Raw genomic sequence first — 13,425 nt, forward strand, 5'->3', positions numbered from 1 at the left:
CCCTCTGTGCCATCGGGGCCGGCCGGACTCATGCACAGGACACGCTGGGCCCCGGAGGGCCGAGCTCCGGCCGTGAATCGATCGGGTGGTGCCTGGGGCTGGTTTGTGGCCTCGGAAGGTGAGCGGAAGGCCCACATCCACACCCGCTCCACGTACTGCCACAGGCGCTCCTGCACTTCTCCTTCCTCCGTCTCCATAAACATTGCGCTGTTCGCTTGGGCTGGTCTGTGATCCCCCGCTGCCTCTAGGGGATTGGAGGTATTCATTGGACTGCCTCACTTGGCTGGCTGAGGCCCTGATGGAGCTCAGAAGCGCTCAGTGATCGCGCAGAGTCGATGACCTGCCTGGGGCCCCCGTCTGCTATCTCGCACGACTGGTGTCAGGCACGATATGCCCCGCTACTGAGCCCTCGCCCAACATAATATCCTTGGCCACATAAATCTACCAGACGCCGACTGACCCTCTCGTTGCTCCTACTGCGGGGGAGTGGGGCTCTCTAGGGACTGACTCTGTAGCTACTCCTTTTGTCGCCTGCTCCTGGCTACACCGGCGGCCCCACCGCCTATCATTGGCGTAACCTCGTGGCCCAGGCCTACATACACGTGCGCGCTGCTACTCCCTTTCCATGCGGAGGCTGCTAGTTCCAAGACATGGGCCCGACATTCCAGGTGCCGGCACCCTCCCCTGCACGGCCGAGCCGCCCCGGGCCGCCTCTCACGATGGGCAGGGACAAGCCAGGGGGAGCCGGCCCAAAGCAGGGCACCATCGACCAATTTACAACATCTACAGGGGGTGCCACGGCTGGTGACGGGAACTGCTCAGCTCCAGACAATGCGGCCCTCCTGGTGGCAATCAATGGTGCCCAGGACATGTTGGACGCCAAGATCGGAGCGATTGGGTCCGAGGTCTCCTTCCTACATCTGGACCTCCGCAAGGCAGTTGACCGCATCACTGAGGCAGAAGCGAGTCTCGATGGTAGAGGATACGGTGTCCACCCTACAAAAGAAGGTAAACAAGGTCACACTGGGGTCTCAGGAACTGGCCTCTAGAGTGGAAGATGCGGAGGGTCGGGCCCGACGGAATAATCTACGCTTCATAGGCCTGCCGGAGGGCTGCGAAGGTGCCTCAATGACTGGCTTTATCACCAGGTGGCTCACGGATCTCATGCCAACTGACCTCCTCTCATCAGCCTTCGTAGTAGAACGCGCTCACAGGGCCTTGATGCAAAAAAAAAAAACCCGGGCGCGGCTCCCAGGCCGGTTATCGCCAAAATCCTGAACTATGCTGACAGAGATGCAATTCTACGCTATGCTAGAACCTACAACGATGGGTATCCGACATGACTCCCGTTCTATCATGGTATTTCCGGACTACACGCGCCTGGTCCAACAACAACGGCAATCCTTCACAGCAGCGATGAGTGCAATACTGTGTCCAGCCAGGATGCGTGTCATCTATGACTCCAAGGCAGTCTTCACTTGGAATGATGAACGCCCCCAACTGAGGTTGAACTCTCCACCTGCTGTGGATTCAGACTCCTCTTGAGGCTCACGCAGTCGACAGCCACGGCGAACCAAGTCCCAAAAACTACGAGGCTCGGACAGGGTGTCCGTAAGTCCTGAGCGGCCGCCCTGAACATCCAGGAGCTCCATATGTGGACAGGCAGCAAGTCACTGGGCTCTATACCTGCTTTAAAATTGCTTTGGTAATGCCTCCTCTGGGTGGGTGTGGGGGCTAGGTCATGGTCTACTAAGCCACAGACTCTTTGCACCCCTCGTGTTTCTATGGTTATAGGGTGGGTAGGGTTCCATTGGTGTGGGAGCGGGGGGGTCCCCCTGTTGGGGGTCTCCCATTCCTCACAACTTGACAGATGTTCCTTGTTCCTGGGGGTGGGGGTTTCCTAGAGATTTACACTTTTAGTAGTATGTTAACATGAAATGAAATAATGAAATAAAATACAGTATTGGTAAAGCGCACAGCTACCTCCGAAGTGGTGTCCTGGCGCTGGGGGCCCTCTGGAAGATTAAGCAAGCTATTGCCCAGAGTCACATGGTGCCCGGCTAACCTGCCGCCGGCGATCGAACCGTGAACCCCGTAGTCCGGAGTCAGGCAGCCTGGCGCTGCGCCACACCTCTTCCACATGTTTAAGTTGTATGCAGACAGACTATTTTGACGACGATCTCCTTGCCCTAACTGTTTGCTATTTATGGATTCATGGTTTCGGGTGATACGGCCCCGTTTGGAGACCTCACTGTGGTCTCATGGAATGTCCGAGGCTTACTCAATAAGGTAAAACGAGGCGCAATCTTACGTCAGGCCAAGAGACATGGGGCAGACATCCTGCTCTTACAAGAGACCCATCTACTAGGCACAAAAGCCCCCTGCCTTGCCCGATTTGGCTTTCATCATGTATATCATGCTGGGTTCACTAGGGGCTCCAGGGGAGTTGCTATCCTTATTCAGCGCAGAGTCCAATTTCAACATACTGCACACAGGGCTGATCCGGGGGGCTGTTTCCTTTTTGTTACAGGCTTGTTTTACAGGGAACAAGTTACCATTGGCAGTATTTATGCCCCCCCCCCACTGGGGACTACATTCATTCATAACCTATTGGGAGTATGGGGCGGCATGACCCTGCTAGGGGGCGACTGGAATGACACCATTGGGCCACATGACCAACAATGCAATCCGGACACCCCAGCATTATCAGGCCCAACAAAATTGCACACACTAGTATCCACCCTTGGTTGGGCGGATGTATGGCGCGAATTCCACCCCACAGAATATAACTACACATATTTATCGGCTGTACATGGGTCACAATCCCAACTAGATTATTTCTTTGAACCCCGGATATACCTTCACAGGTTCTCGCGGGTGGCACACCGACCCCGTGGACTCTCCGACCATTCCCCGGTCACCATACAGTTCCATACTTGCTTCCGAAAAACCCCCCTTCCGATGGCGAATGTCCCCTTTGCACCAACGAAACCCTGCCTATCGTGACATGCTCAGCGCAGCGATTAGTACGTATCTAGAAGACAACTGTCCCTCTGCCCCTTCTTGAAGCATCCTGTGGGAGGCCCTCAAGCCAACCATCTGAGGCACCGAAATTAGTTACAGTACTAACGAGAAGTGTGCACGCCGGGAACAGCTTGAGGCCCTGGAGTCACGTCAGGTGGCCCTGGCTTCCCAACTCAATACAGATCCTAGCCCTATTATTCGTCGTAACCTGATGCTTGCACAACAGGAACTACGGCAGTTTCTACTAGGAGAAGCCAAAGAGATCTGGGAGGCGTCACAGCACCGAATATATCAATGGGGCGATAAATCAAGCAGAATTCTCCACAGACTATGCCAGGCTGTGTCACCCGCCATTCGAGCTTCGGATGGGACATTATACACGACGCCGGAGGGTGTTGCTGTCGAGTTCGCGCAGCACTTTGCATCCCTGTATGCCCATAAAGAGGAGATTTCAGCTGCACTCATTGGGGACATTCCACCTCGACGGCTCCCTGACCATCTACGGGAGCAGTTAGAGACCCCGATTACGGTAGAGGAATTGACTGGGGCCCTCAATGTGCTCCACCCTGGCCGCGCCCCTGGCTCCAACGGATTCCCCATGGAATTCCTACGGCCAAACATACATCTCCCGGGGCCTCATCTATTGGAGGCCATGCAGGAAGCCGCAAAACTCCCTATTCTGCCAGACGATTGGCGACACCCAGAAATTGTGCTATTTCTCAAGCCTGACCGCCCTCCGGAAGACCTCTCCTCTTATCACCCCATCTCCCTTATTAATTTTGAACCCAAACTGTTAGGGAAAGTCCTGGCAGATCGCCTTCGCAACTGTGTCGCGGACTTGATCCATCCCGATCAATCCAGCTTCATGCCACAGAGAGCCACCCGATACAATATCCGGCGAGTTCACAACGCCATGGCAGCGACTCCAGCGCTGGGCCGGCCAGCCGCCCTACTCCTCGCCGACATAGATAAGGCGTTTGACACCTTGCACTGGGTGTATCTCTTTCAATTCCTCGAGGCGATTAACTTTTGGCCCTCTTCCTGTCATAAGTACGCCCGTTATATACAGACCTCACGGCATCGGTTCGCATTGGGGTACATCGGTCCTGCTCCTTTCCAATCCAGAGAGGTACCCGACAGGGTTGCCCCCTGTCCCCGCTGTTCGCCCTCATGGTTGAGCCCTTGGCGGCATGGGTCAGGAGCGACCCGGTACTTCGGGGTTTCGATTGGTCTCGGTCGGACCGCAAAGCGTTACACGCCGACGACGTCATCTTTTTCATGACAGACCCCTGGTACTTGGGGCCCCGTATACTGGATATTCTTAGGGTATTTGGAGGCACCATCGGCCTCCATACCAATCCCACCAAATCTATCTTATTCACAGTGTGTGGACATCAGGGCCGCGACTCATGGGCCTCGCAGCTCTCCCGAGCAACGGATGGTTTCAAATATCTCAGGATTTACGTTTCCCCTGGGCGCACAATATCTCCCCGCTGTTAACGAGCCTTAAAAATTAGACTGCAATCTGGTCCTCCCTCGCCCTCTCCCTATACAGGCCTTCAAGATGGCATCACTGCCCCGGATCTTATACCGCCTTCAAAACTTCCCAAACCCCATCCCGCGCTCCTGGTTCGCGCAGGTTGCCGCCGTACAAAACAAATTCCTTTGGAACGGCGGGGCAGTCCGTGTTGCACTCTGTACTTGTACACAATCTACATACTGTGGGGGGGGGGGGGGGGGAAAATCGCCGCAGCCGATATTTACTCCTACTATGTAGCGTCTCACATCCTTGTCGTGAACGAATGGTGGTATAACTCCCCCACAGATCCGGCCTATTCAATAGAGCATGCGGCAATGGAACAAGTCTCTCTTCTTCATTTACTGTACAGTTCCACACACTTGGAGCCTTTACCGCCGGCGGGCAGAGTTGTTATACAGTTGTGGCGCGCTAAGACCCGACAGATAGGTTGGAAAGGGAAACTCACCCAACAAACTCCCCTGTGGCAAGGTACATATCTCCGATCAGTGGCCGCCTTGGGTGGGTTCCGGGGGGGGGGACATGGTGGGGATCTCGACCATCGGGGATGTGTTGCGAGACACCACATTGAAGTCATTCCAGCAATTACAGGCCGAATTTGACCTACGCAAGTCACAATTCTACGCATTTCTTCAACTTCACCATGCCCTCACTCCCCGGATCCGCACTTTGCAAGCTCTCCCCGAATTCAAACACTTGGAGGGCCGCCTACTAATGGGTGACCTCGGTCTCCATAAGATCAGGCAAATATACCAGACACTGACTACATACACGCCCACCACCCTTGACGAGACTCGCCTCGCTTGGCAGGCCGACATTCCAGAACTGACTGACGACGACTGGGCCGAGGCATTTGCTAGCCCGAGGGGTGCAGCGGTCTCCATGCGCTATAGGCTCATCCAGTTCAAGTACTTACACTGAGTATACCGAGTATACTATACCAGAGTGCGGCTGTGGCGGATGGGTGTCATCCAGTCCCCTATATGTCTGAGGTGTGGTCGGGAGGAGGAAACATTCATGCACACGGTTTGGAGCTGCACGGCTCTGCAGCCCGTCTGGCGTAGGATTAGGTCATGCCTTAATGAAGTACTGGCATGGGAGCTTCCCCTCGGCCCACGACTCTCTGTTACACTCCACTGAGGATATTGGGGTAAATTGTTAAAAACAGCATCTATTGTGCCTGGCCCTTACTATCGCCAAGCGGGACATAGCACAGGGGTGGAAGGCGACATCTCCCTCAACCATGAGCAAATGGAAGACTGAACAAGATAATTGCATGGGGGCGGAGATTGCTGTCTTCGATGCCCTACAAAACATCGTAAGATTTGGACCCGGTGGGCGACATATCAAGGAATTTACCTTCCTCCTCTGCCTGATGTGGAACCCTGAGTGGCGTTCCTCGATCCCTGATATTTATTACCTCAGATTATACCACTATGGTCCATTGCAGTCTCGTTATTTTGTATACATTGAGTCCGTTGTACCATATGTCTTGATGTGGAGATCGACAGCTGTCTGCAACATGTTCATGTTGTTTCACCTGCATGTTTGGCAGGTATTGTTTTATTGACAGAAATGTGGTTATTAGAGCAAGTAACATAATTTTGCCCCTACAGGTCGCTGTAGGGCTTGTGCCCATCTCAATACAAAATAGCCCAATAAGAGTTGTTTAAAAAAAAAAAAAAAAAAAACTTGCCAACATAACGTCACATTTAATATACTTTTAAATGTTCAAGTTAATCCAAGCACCCACATAGGAGATCTCTCATTTACTGATATCTACTCAGCCAAAGGTTTAGTAATCTCCGGTTAGAAAGCACAGGTGGACAAATAAAAATTAAGAAATTAAGACCGGCCAAGCCCAAAACAATCCATTCCCTAGTATAGAAACTGCTAATTCGAACTACGTAACCATTAATCTTTCTACTCGCACTGCAGTTCATAAGAAGGAACCTACAATCCCACTTTTACTGCAGTTACTGATTAGAAGCAAAGTATCTAAGTATGTATATATTGTACGGCTACCCATCATAAAACAGTTAAATGAAGTTCTCTTCAGATACCTAAATGCCAGTGCCATATTCATTTCAATAACTCTCGCCCTCACAGGCAGACTAGTAAACTAGTCTGTCATCAGGTCACACTCATTTTACCAGTGTGGCTCAGAGTGGTGAGCAGCTGAAACCAAGTTCAGTCAGACAAGGTAGGTATACAGTCAAAATCAAAATGCATAAACGTGAAAGTCTAACTGGTTCACATAGGGTGCAGACTGAACCTTTACACTTGGCGCACATTTTTGAACTACCAGGGCACAGTTCCAACAATAAAGTGGCACAAGGTTGTAAAGAAGGAAAACACGTACATTACTACCTCAATTTACTACAATTTACTAATTTGTCATCATACAACTAAACACGAGACACAATCTGGCAAATGCATTAGGGTTATATTCACCTTCAAATAATTATTGATTCCTAAGCTCTTCATTCTGCCCGCAAACACGTTGATATCTTCTAGCTTGCTTTGTGGATGATGGAGCAAAATTCCAGTTCCTAGTCTCCAAATGAGCTGAAAAAAAACAAGAGAGCATGGGTATTCATTCCTTGTGAACTCAATCCCAAGAATGTTGGAATCACTGAGGGCGGAATTGGAAGGAATCAAAAGAGTTATTATAGACAAAAGCCTGATGTGGCTCTTCAACAATTGCTAAAGGAATACATGAAGTACATCAGCAAGAGGCCATGCAGTCACGAGCTGCCCACTGATGGGTAAAACTCTTTTTTTTTTTTTTTTGCATTGATCCAAATTTGGAGAAGAAGTTAGTTTTGTAATGACTGGCCGGAGAAGAGAGTTAACAAATAGACCAATGAGTTTAGAAAGAGCCGTGAAGACAAGCACAGCTAACTGTTGCAGAACAGTGTGCTGGCAAAGGGAAGCACTGGAACCTGGAGTTTGTTCACACTACTTTTGAGGTCTGTTAAAACTTTCAGTGGCTGGGCTAGTGTAAGATTTCCACAGTCTGAAGCGATGGAACACGGACAATGGAAGAAACCTCCAGGCCTTTGGGTAGAGACCGATCAAGGAGCAGCAACTCTTGTACTAAGGGCAGGAGGAAAGACAGAACATAATGGCACCTTCATCATTAAGGCATATAGCAGATACCCAGGCATACATTACAACCATTTGATTAGCCACATCCTAAGATTTGCCAGCAGGTGAAAGTTGGAACGAATGGAAGATGGACTAGACTTATGGAGGAGTAATGTTAAGTTACTCCCCAAAAATCGAACTGAGACCACAGAATATGCAATTCACTCCACGTATGTAGTTCGCATGGAAAACTCGAACAAAGCTGCAATGAGGAACTGAAAGCAAACATTCAATAACTTTCTAGGCCATAGGGAGGAAATGTGGGTGACCCTTAACTCAGCTTGCATTCGCCCACTTAAACTTCCACAACGAAAGGCACACAACTTCAACAAACATTTGCAAGATAATTAACAGTTTAAATAATGAGAACGAGGCGTTTACATTCTCCACATTATCTTGTTATTGCAGAGGAAGTAGACGGCTCAAAAAGAGTTTCTTTAAAAAAAATAACTTCAAGACACAGGGGAAAAGCTTCCTATCGTCCATATTTTCCTATCATTGGGTGAGGATCAGCACACACAGCACGCTGATGTCAACAGAATAAAAATGAAAGCAGTCGGAGCCATTAGGAGCCAGGGCTTTCACACTACTCGGTGCTCAGGGGGAGACACAACTCAGCCCTCGAGCACTGATCAACGGAGATGTTTCAAGCAGTACATCTCCTCAATGGTCTCCTGTTGGGGAACCAAGCAGGACTAGCCAACAGGTAGTGGCCTTGGTAGGGTGAGTGAACCCCTTGGCCCTGGGCCTATCCCTCATCTCTAAAGACCCACATTAGTGTTCTTGCACTACCCCTCTCCCCCTCCCATATACTTAGACACAAAGGAACCTTTGAAAAAACAAAAAACGGGCATTTAGCCTGACCCTCACCACCAATTGGCCCAATAGTCCTTCTACCTTCTTGCGTGCCAAAAGCAACCCTGATCCCATGGCAAGCAAAAGGAACTTTGGATAATTTTGTGGCTTATTTTGACATATGGGCTGGCTGAGAAAGGGTAAATCACTATTTCCTCTCTGTTGAACAAGTTACTTACCTTCGGTAACGATATATCTGTAAGAAACATAAGTTAGTGATAGATTCCTTACCTTAGAATGACCCCCAGGCGTCAGACAGGATCCGGAAAGTTTTCGGCAGCAGTACCCCTGCGCGTTGGAAGGTGGGTTGTGCGGCTCCGCATCCGTCATTGGCGTCGTGGTCACCAAGATGACGCTGTCAGTTCTGCACACGACTTTCCACGCCAGGAACGCAGCGACATGCAAGATACTGACCATTGGTGCATTGAAACTAGGGCTCTGAAAGGGATGACCTTAACCCTAGAAAACAGTTCGCAGAACGAGGAGGATGGATGAGGCGGTAAGGAATCTATCAATAACTAATGTTTCTTACAGTTATATCGTTACCGAAGGTAAGTAACTTGTTCATCTGAAAGAAACACGTAGTGATAGATTCCTTAGCTTAGAATAGATACCCCAGCAATACCAGTAATACCAACCACGGTGGTGGGTCTGCGAACCAAGGTTTACAAGAAAGAGCCTGGAGCTCACTGAATCTCCTAGCTGAGCCGATGGCAACCAGTAAAGCAGTCTTCAAAGTTAATAGACGTAAAGGACAGTTGTGGAGAGGCTCAAAGGGAGTGCTCATCAAATATGTGAGAACCAAGTTCAAGTCCCACTGTGGCATCACAAAAGGAATAGGAGGGAAGAGGTGAGTAATGCCTTTGAAGAATCTACTTACAACAGGGGACTTGAAAAGAGAGGGCTGATCAGGGAGCCTGAGGAAGGCTGAAATAGCAGAAAGGTAGCCCTTGATAGTGCCCAGAGCAGAGCCCTGCTGGGCCAAAGAAAGAAGGAACAAAAGTACTTCTGAAAGAGAGGCAGAAAGGGGATCCACAGCCTTTGCTGTGCACCATGCCACAAATTTGTTCCACCTGCAGGCGTATACCAACTTAGTGGAGGGTCGCCTGGCTGCCAGAATGACATCACAAACTTCAGGAGGCAAGTCGAAAGGAATCGACTGCCGCCGCTCAATCTCCACCCAAGGAGGTGGAGACTGGACAGATTCTGGTGGAGGACCGTCCCCTGCTGCTGCAACAAAAGATCCTCCCGAAGAGGCAGTCAGGTCGGGGGATTGATGGTCATACTGAGTAGGTCAGGATACCAAACTCTTCTAGCCCAGTCCGGGGCCACAAGAATGACATGGGCCTGGTCACGCCTGATCTTCTTCAGCACTCTGGGCAGAAGTGGTATAGGTGGAAAAACGTACAACAGACCGCAACTCAACTCACGACGACAAACGTCGCCTAGCAAGTGCCACCTTGGAAATTCCAACGCGCAGAACTGCTGACATTGCGCGTTCTCTTCGGTGGCGAATAGATCTAACCAAGGCTCCCCCCACTTTTGAAAGAGACCTTGCGCCACGTCCGAGTGAAGACGCCATTCGTGATCAATCATGCACCTGCGGCTGAGTTTGTCTGCCATGGCGTTCAGTGAACCTGCCAGATGTTGAACCACCAGGGAAATGCCCTGATGTTCCAGCCATGTCCAGAGGCGCAGAGCCTCCTGACATAGGGTCCATGACTCCACTCCGCCCGGGTTGTTGCAGTTCCACATGGCGGTGGTGTTGTCTGCGAACACCTGCACTACTCTCCCCTTGACAGAAGGATGGAATGCCTTCAGAAGTCAGATCGCCCGGAGCTCCAGAAGGTTGAAATGGAGCCGGGACTCTGCCGGAGACCAGAGGCCTCTGATCTCTGCCTCTCCCATGTGGCTGCCCCATCCCAGTAGGGACGCATCCGTCACCACTGTGTGTTCCGGTTGGGGAAGGGAGAGGGATCTGCCATTGACCCAATGGCAGTTTGTGAGCCACCACTGCAATTGTCGTGCAGTGCCCTACGAGATCTGGACGTACTTGGACAGGTTCCCCTGATGCTGTTCCCACTGGAACTTCAGGTCCCTCTGCAGAGCCCGCATATGCAATCTGGCATGATCGACTAGCAGGATGCAGGAGGCCATGAGGCCCAGAAGCCTCAGGGTCATCCTGACCAAAACCCAGGATAGAGGCTGAAAGATTGGAATAAGGGCCTGAATATCCTGGACTCGCCGTTCAGGAGGATAGACCCGAAACTGCACCGTATCCAGAACTGCTCCGATGTAGAGGAGCTTCTGAGAGGGAATCAGGTGCGACTTTGCCACATTGATGGAGAACCCCAGCAAATGCAGGCGGTCAGCCATAGTCTGGAGGTGGGAGACGACTGCCTGGGGCGAGCCCGCCTTCAACAGGCAGTCGTCGAGATAGGGGAAGACTGGAATCCCTGATCTGCGCAGATGAGCTGCAACCACCGCCATCACTTTCGTCAACACCCGGGGGCGCTGGTAAGGCCAAAGGGGAGCACAGTAAACTAAGTGCTCGTGGCCTACCGTAGGTAACGCAGGTGGGCCGGCAGGACCGGAATATGGAAATATGCATCCTGCAGATCCAATGCTACCATCCAGTCTCCAGGGCCGAGGGCAGACAAGACCTGAGCCAGAGTTAACATCTTGAACTTCTCCTTCCGGAGGAAGCAATTGATGTTCCGTAGGTCCAAGATAGGACGCAGGCCCTTGTCCTTCTTGGGCACCAGAAAGTAGTGAGAGTAGCAACTACGTCCTACTTCTGGCACAGGAACGCGCTCGATGGGCCCCCTGGCCAAGAGGGCCACGACTTCCTGTTGAAGAAGTGCCAAGTGATCCCCCGACATGTGGTGGTACTGGGGTGGTATGGCTGGAAGGTAGTCTCGAAGGGGAGGGTAGCCCCTTCGCACTATTTGTAAAACCCCCTGTCCTTAGTGATGGTGTGCCAGTGGGGAAGGTGATGGCTAATCCTGCCGCCCACTAGCTTTTGATGGGCCTGAAAAAACGGACTAGGAAGGTTCGGAGGCCGTGGTGGCTGGGGTGGAGGTGGACTGACCTACCCGCTGGCCCCCTGACCCACCTCGGCAGGTCCCACGTCTGCGGCCGGGCTGGGACTGTTGCTGCGCAGGCCAGTGGCTCTGAAGCGAACGTGTCAGGGTACCCCTTCCGTGGCCACAAAAGGAGTGAAAAGCAGAAGGCGGAGGAGGGCGAGTGGCCGAAAGGCCCAAGGACTTGACCATAGCCCGCGAGTCCTTAAAACACTCCAACGCACTATCTGCCTTGTTGCCGAAAAGGCAAATGCCATCAAAGGTCATGTCCATCAGAGTGTTCTGGACATCCCCAGAGAAACCTGTTGTCCTCAGCCAGGCGTGGCGGCGGAGCGCGACTGTCGTGGAAATCGCCCTGCTCAGCGAGTCGGCAGTGTCAAGGCCACAGCGGATTGTGAACTTGGCTGCATCTCTCCCTTTAGCAATAGCTTGAGAGAGCACTGTCCGAGCCTCCTCCGGACACTGAGGCAGCACTTGCGCCACCTTATCCCACACAGAGTGGGAATAACGGCCCAAGAGGCATGCGGTGTTCACAGCCCGTAGCCCTGAACTGGCGGAAGAAAAAAGCTTCTTACCGAACTGCTCCAGTTTCTTGGATTCCCTGCCCAGAGGTGCGGTAGGGAATGCGCTCTGGGATGTAGAGGCTTGGACAACAAAGCTCTCAGGGGGTGGGGTGCTGAGAAAGGAAAAGGGGGTCGCCTGGGGCTGGGCGATGGCGTTGGGCCACTTTCCTATCCACAGGAGCCCCTGTGTTGGTCCAGGACAAGGGGGCCAAAAGAACATCTGAAAGTGCATCATTAAAGGGCAGCAGTGGCTCCGCAGTGGTAGCTGCTGGCTGAAGCACTTCTGTCAGGAGGTTAGTCCTGACGGCCACTATAGGCAGTTCAAGGTGGAGGGCCTCGGCCACCCTACGCAACACCACTGAGTAACATGCACCCTCCTCCGTAGCCACTGTAGGAGGAGTTAGCATGCCAAGGTCAGGAGAGGTATCAAGACCACTGGCATCCCCCCAGCTCCTCTGCCCAGTCTGGGTCAAACTCACATTGAGCTGCGAGAGGGTCCTCAGACCCCTCTCAGTCCTCCCCTTCCTCCGAAGGCTGATGTACAGGCCGAAAATAAGGAGGCTGGACATAGGGGTAGAAAGGCCCCGTCAGAATCGGCGTCGAGCGACGCCGTTCCGGCGCCGTGTCCACATCGGGGACAACGTCATCCCGTAGCACGGGCGACATCGGAGGTGGTGCCGGTGGGGGAGATGTCGGTGGAGGTGTCACAAGGTCACACCGGCGTCGACTGGGATCCACGCCTGGATCCAAGGGGGCCCTGTGGCGCCGGGGCCGGAGCAGACAGCGAAGCCGGAGCTGCCAACAGTAAAGGGCGAGGACCTCCAGTTGGGCCCGCGGGGCCCGAAGCTGCACTGGCGGGCCCGACTGCCCAAAGAGGCGAGCCATGGCTGACAGAAATTTCTGCAGCTGGGCTGGAGTCACCAACGGACCTGGGAAGGGCGGGTAGGCCGACGGCGACTGCGTAGGCTCAGCCGGAGCCGTAGGGGGAGGCACCACCCGCACCCTCAGCCGCGACGGGCAAGGGGAAACCGTCGGGCGAGCGATGGCGCTTCTTCGACTTCATGATGCTTCGCCTTACCTGACCCAGAGTGCGAAGACTTCGATCCCGACGAACGATGTTGGTGGCTCCGTGACCGGTCCCTTGACCTCCCACGGGACCGGGACCTTGAGCGGCGCAGAGCCGACTGCCGGACTTGAAGCAACTTTCGGGACC

The 13,425-nt window shown here is 52.6% G+C and overlaps 1 protein-coding gene across 1 annotated transcript in view; it reads right to left on the reverse strand.

Annotated features, from left to right (window-relative positions):
- TAF1A (TATA-box binding protein associated factor, RNA polymerase I subunit A) overlaps window positions 1-13,425 on the reverse strand; it is a 519,167-nt gene that overhangs the window by 273,702 nt on the left and 232,040 nt on the right. The window contains exon 4 of the mRNA XM_085612966.1: window positions 7,016-7,129. Within this exon, the coding sequence (XP_085469092.1) occupies window positions 7,016-7,129 (114 nt within the window). The remainder of the gene's footprint in view (window positions 1-7,015; window positions 7,130-13,425) is intronic.

Source organism: Triturus cristatus, chromosome 6 (genome assembly GCF_964204655.1).
Source record: "Triturus cristatus chromosome 6, aTriCri1.1, whole genome shotgun sequence".
In the NCBI taxonomy this organism is placed as follows: domain Eukaryota; kingdom Metazoa; phylum Chordata; class Amphibia; order Caudata; family Salamandridae; genus Triturus; species Triturus cristatus.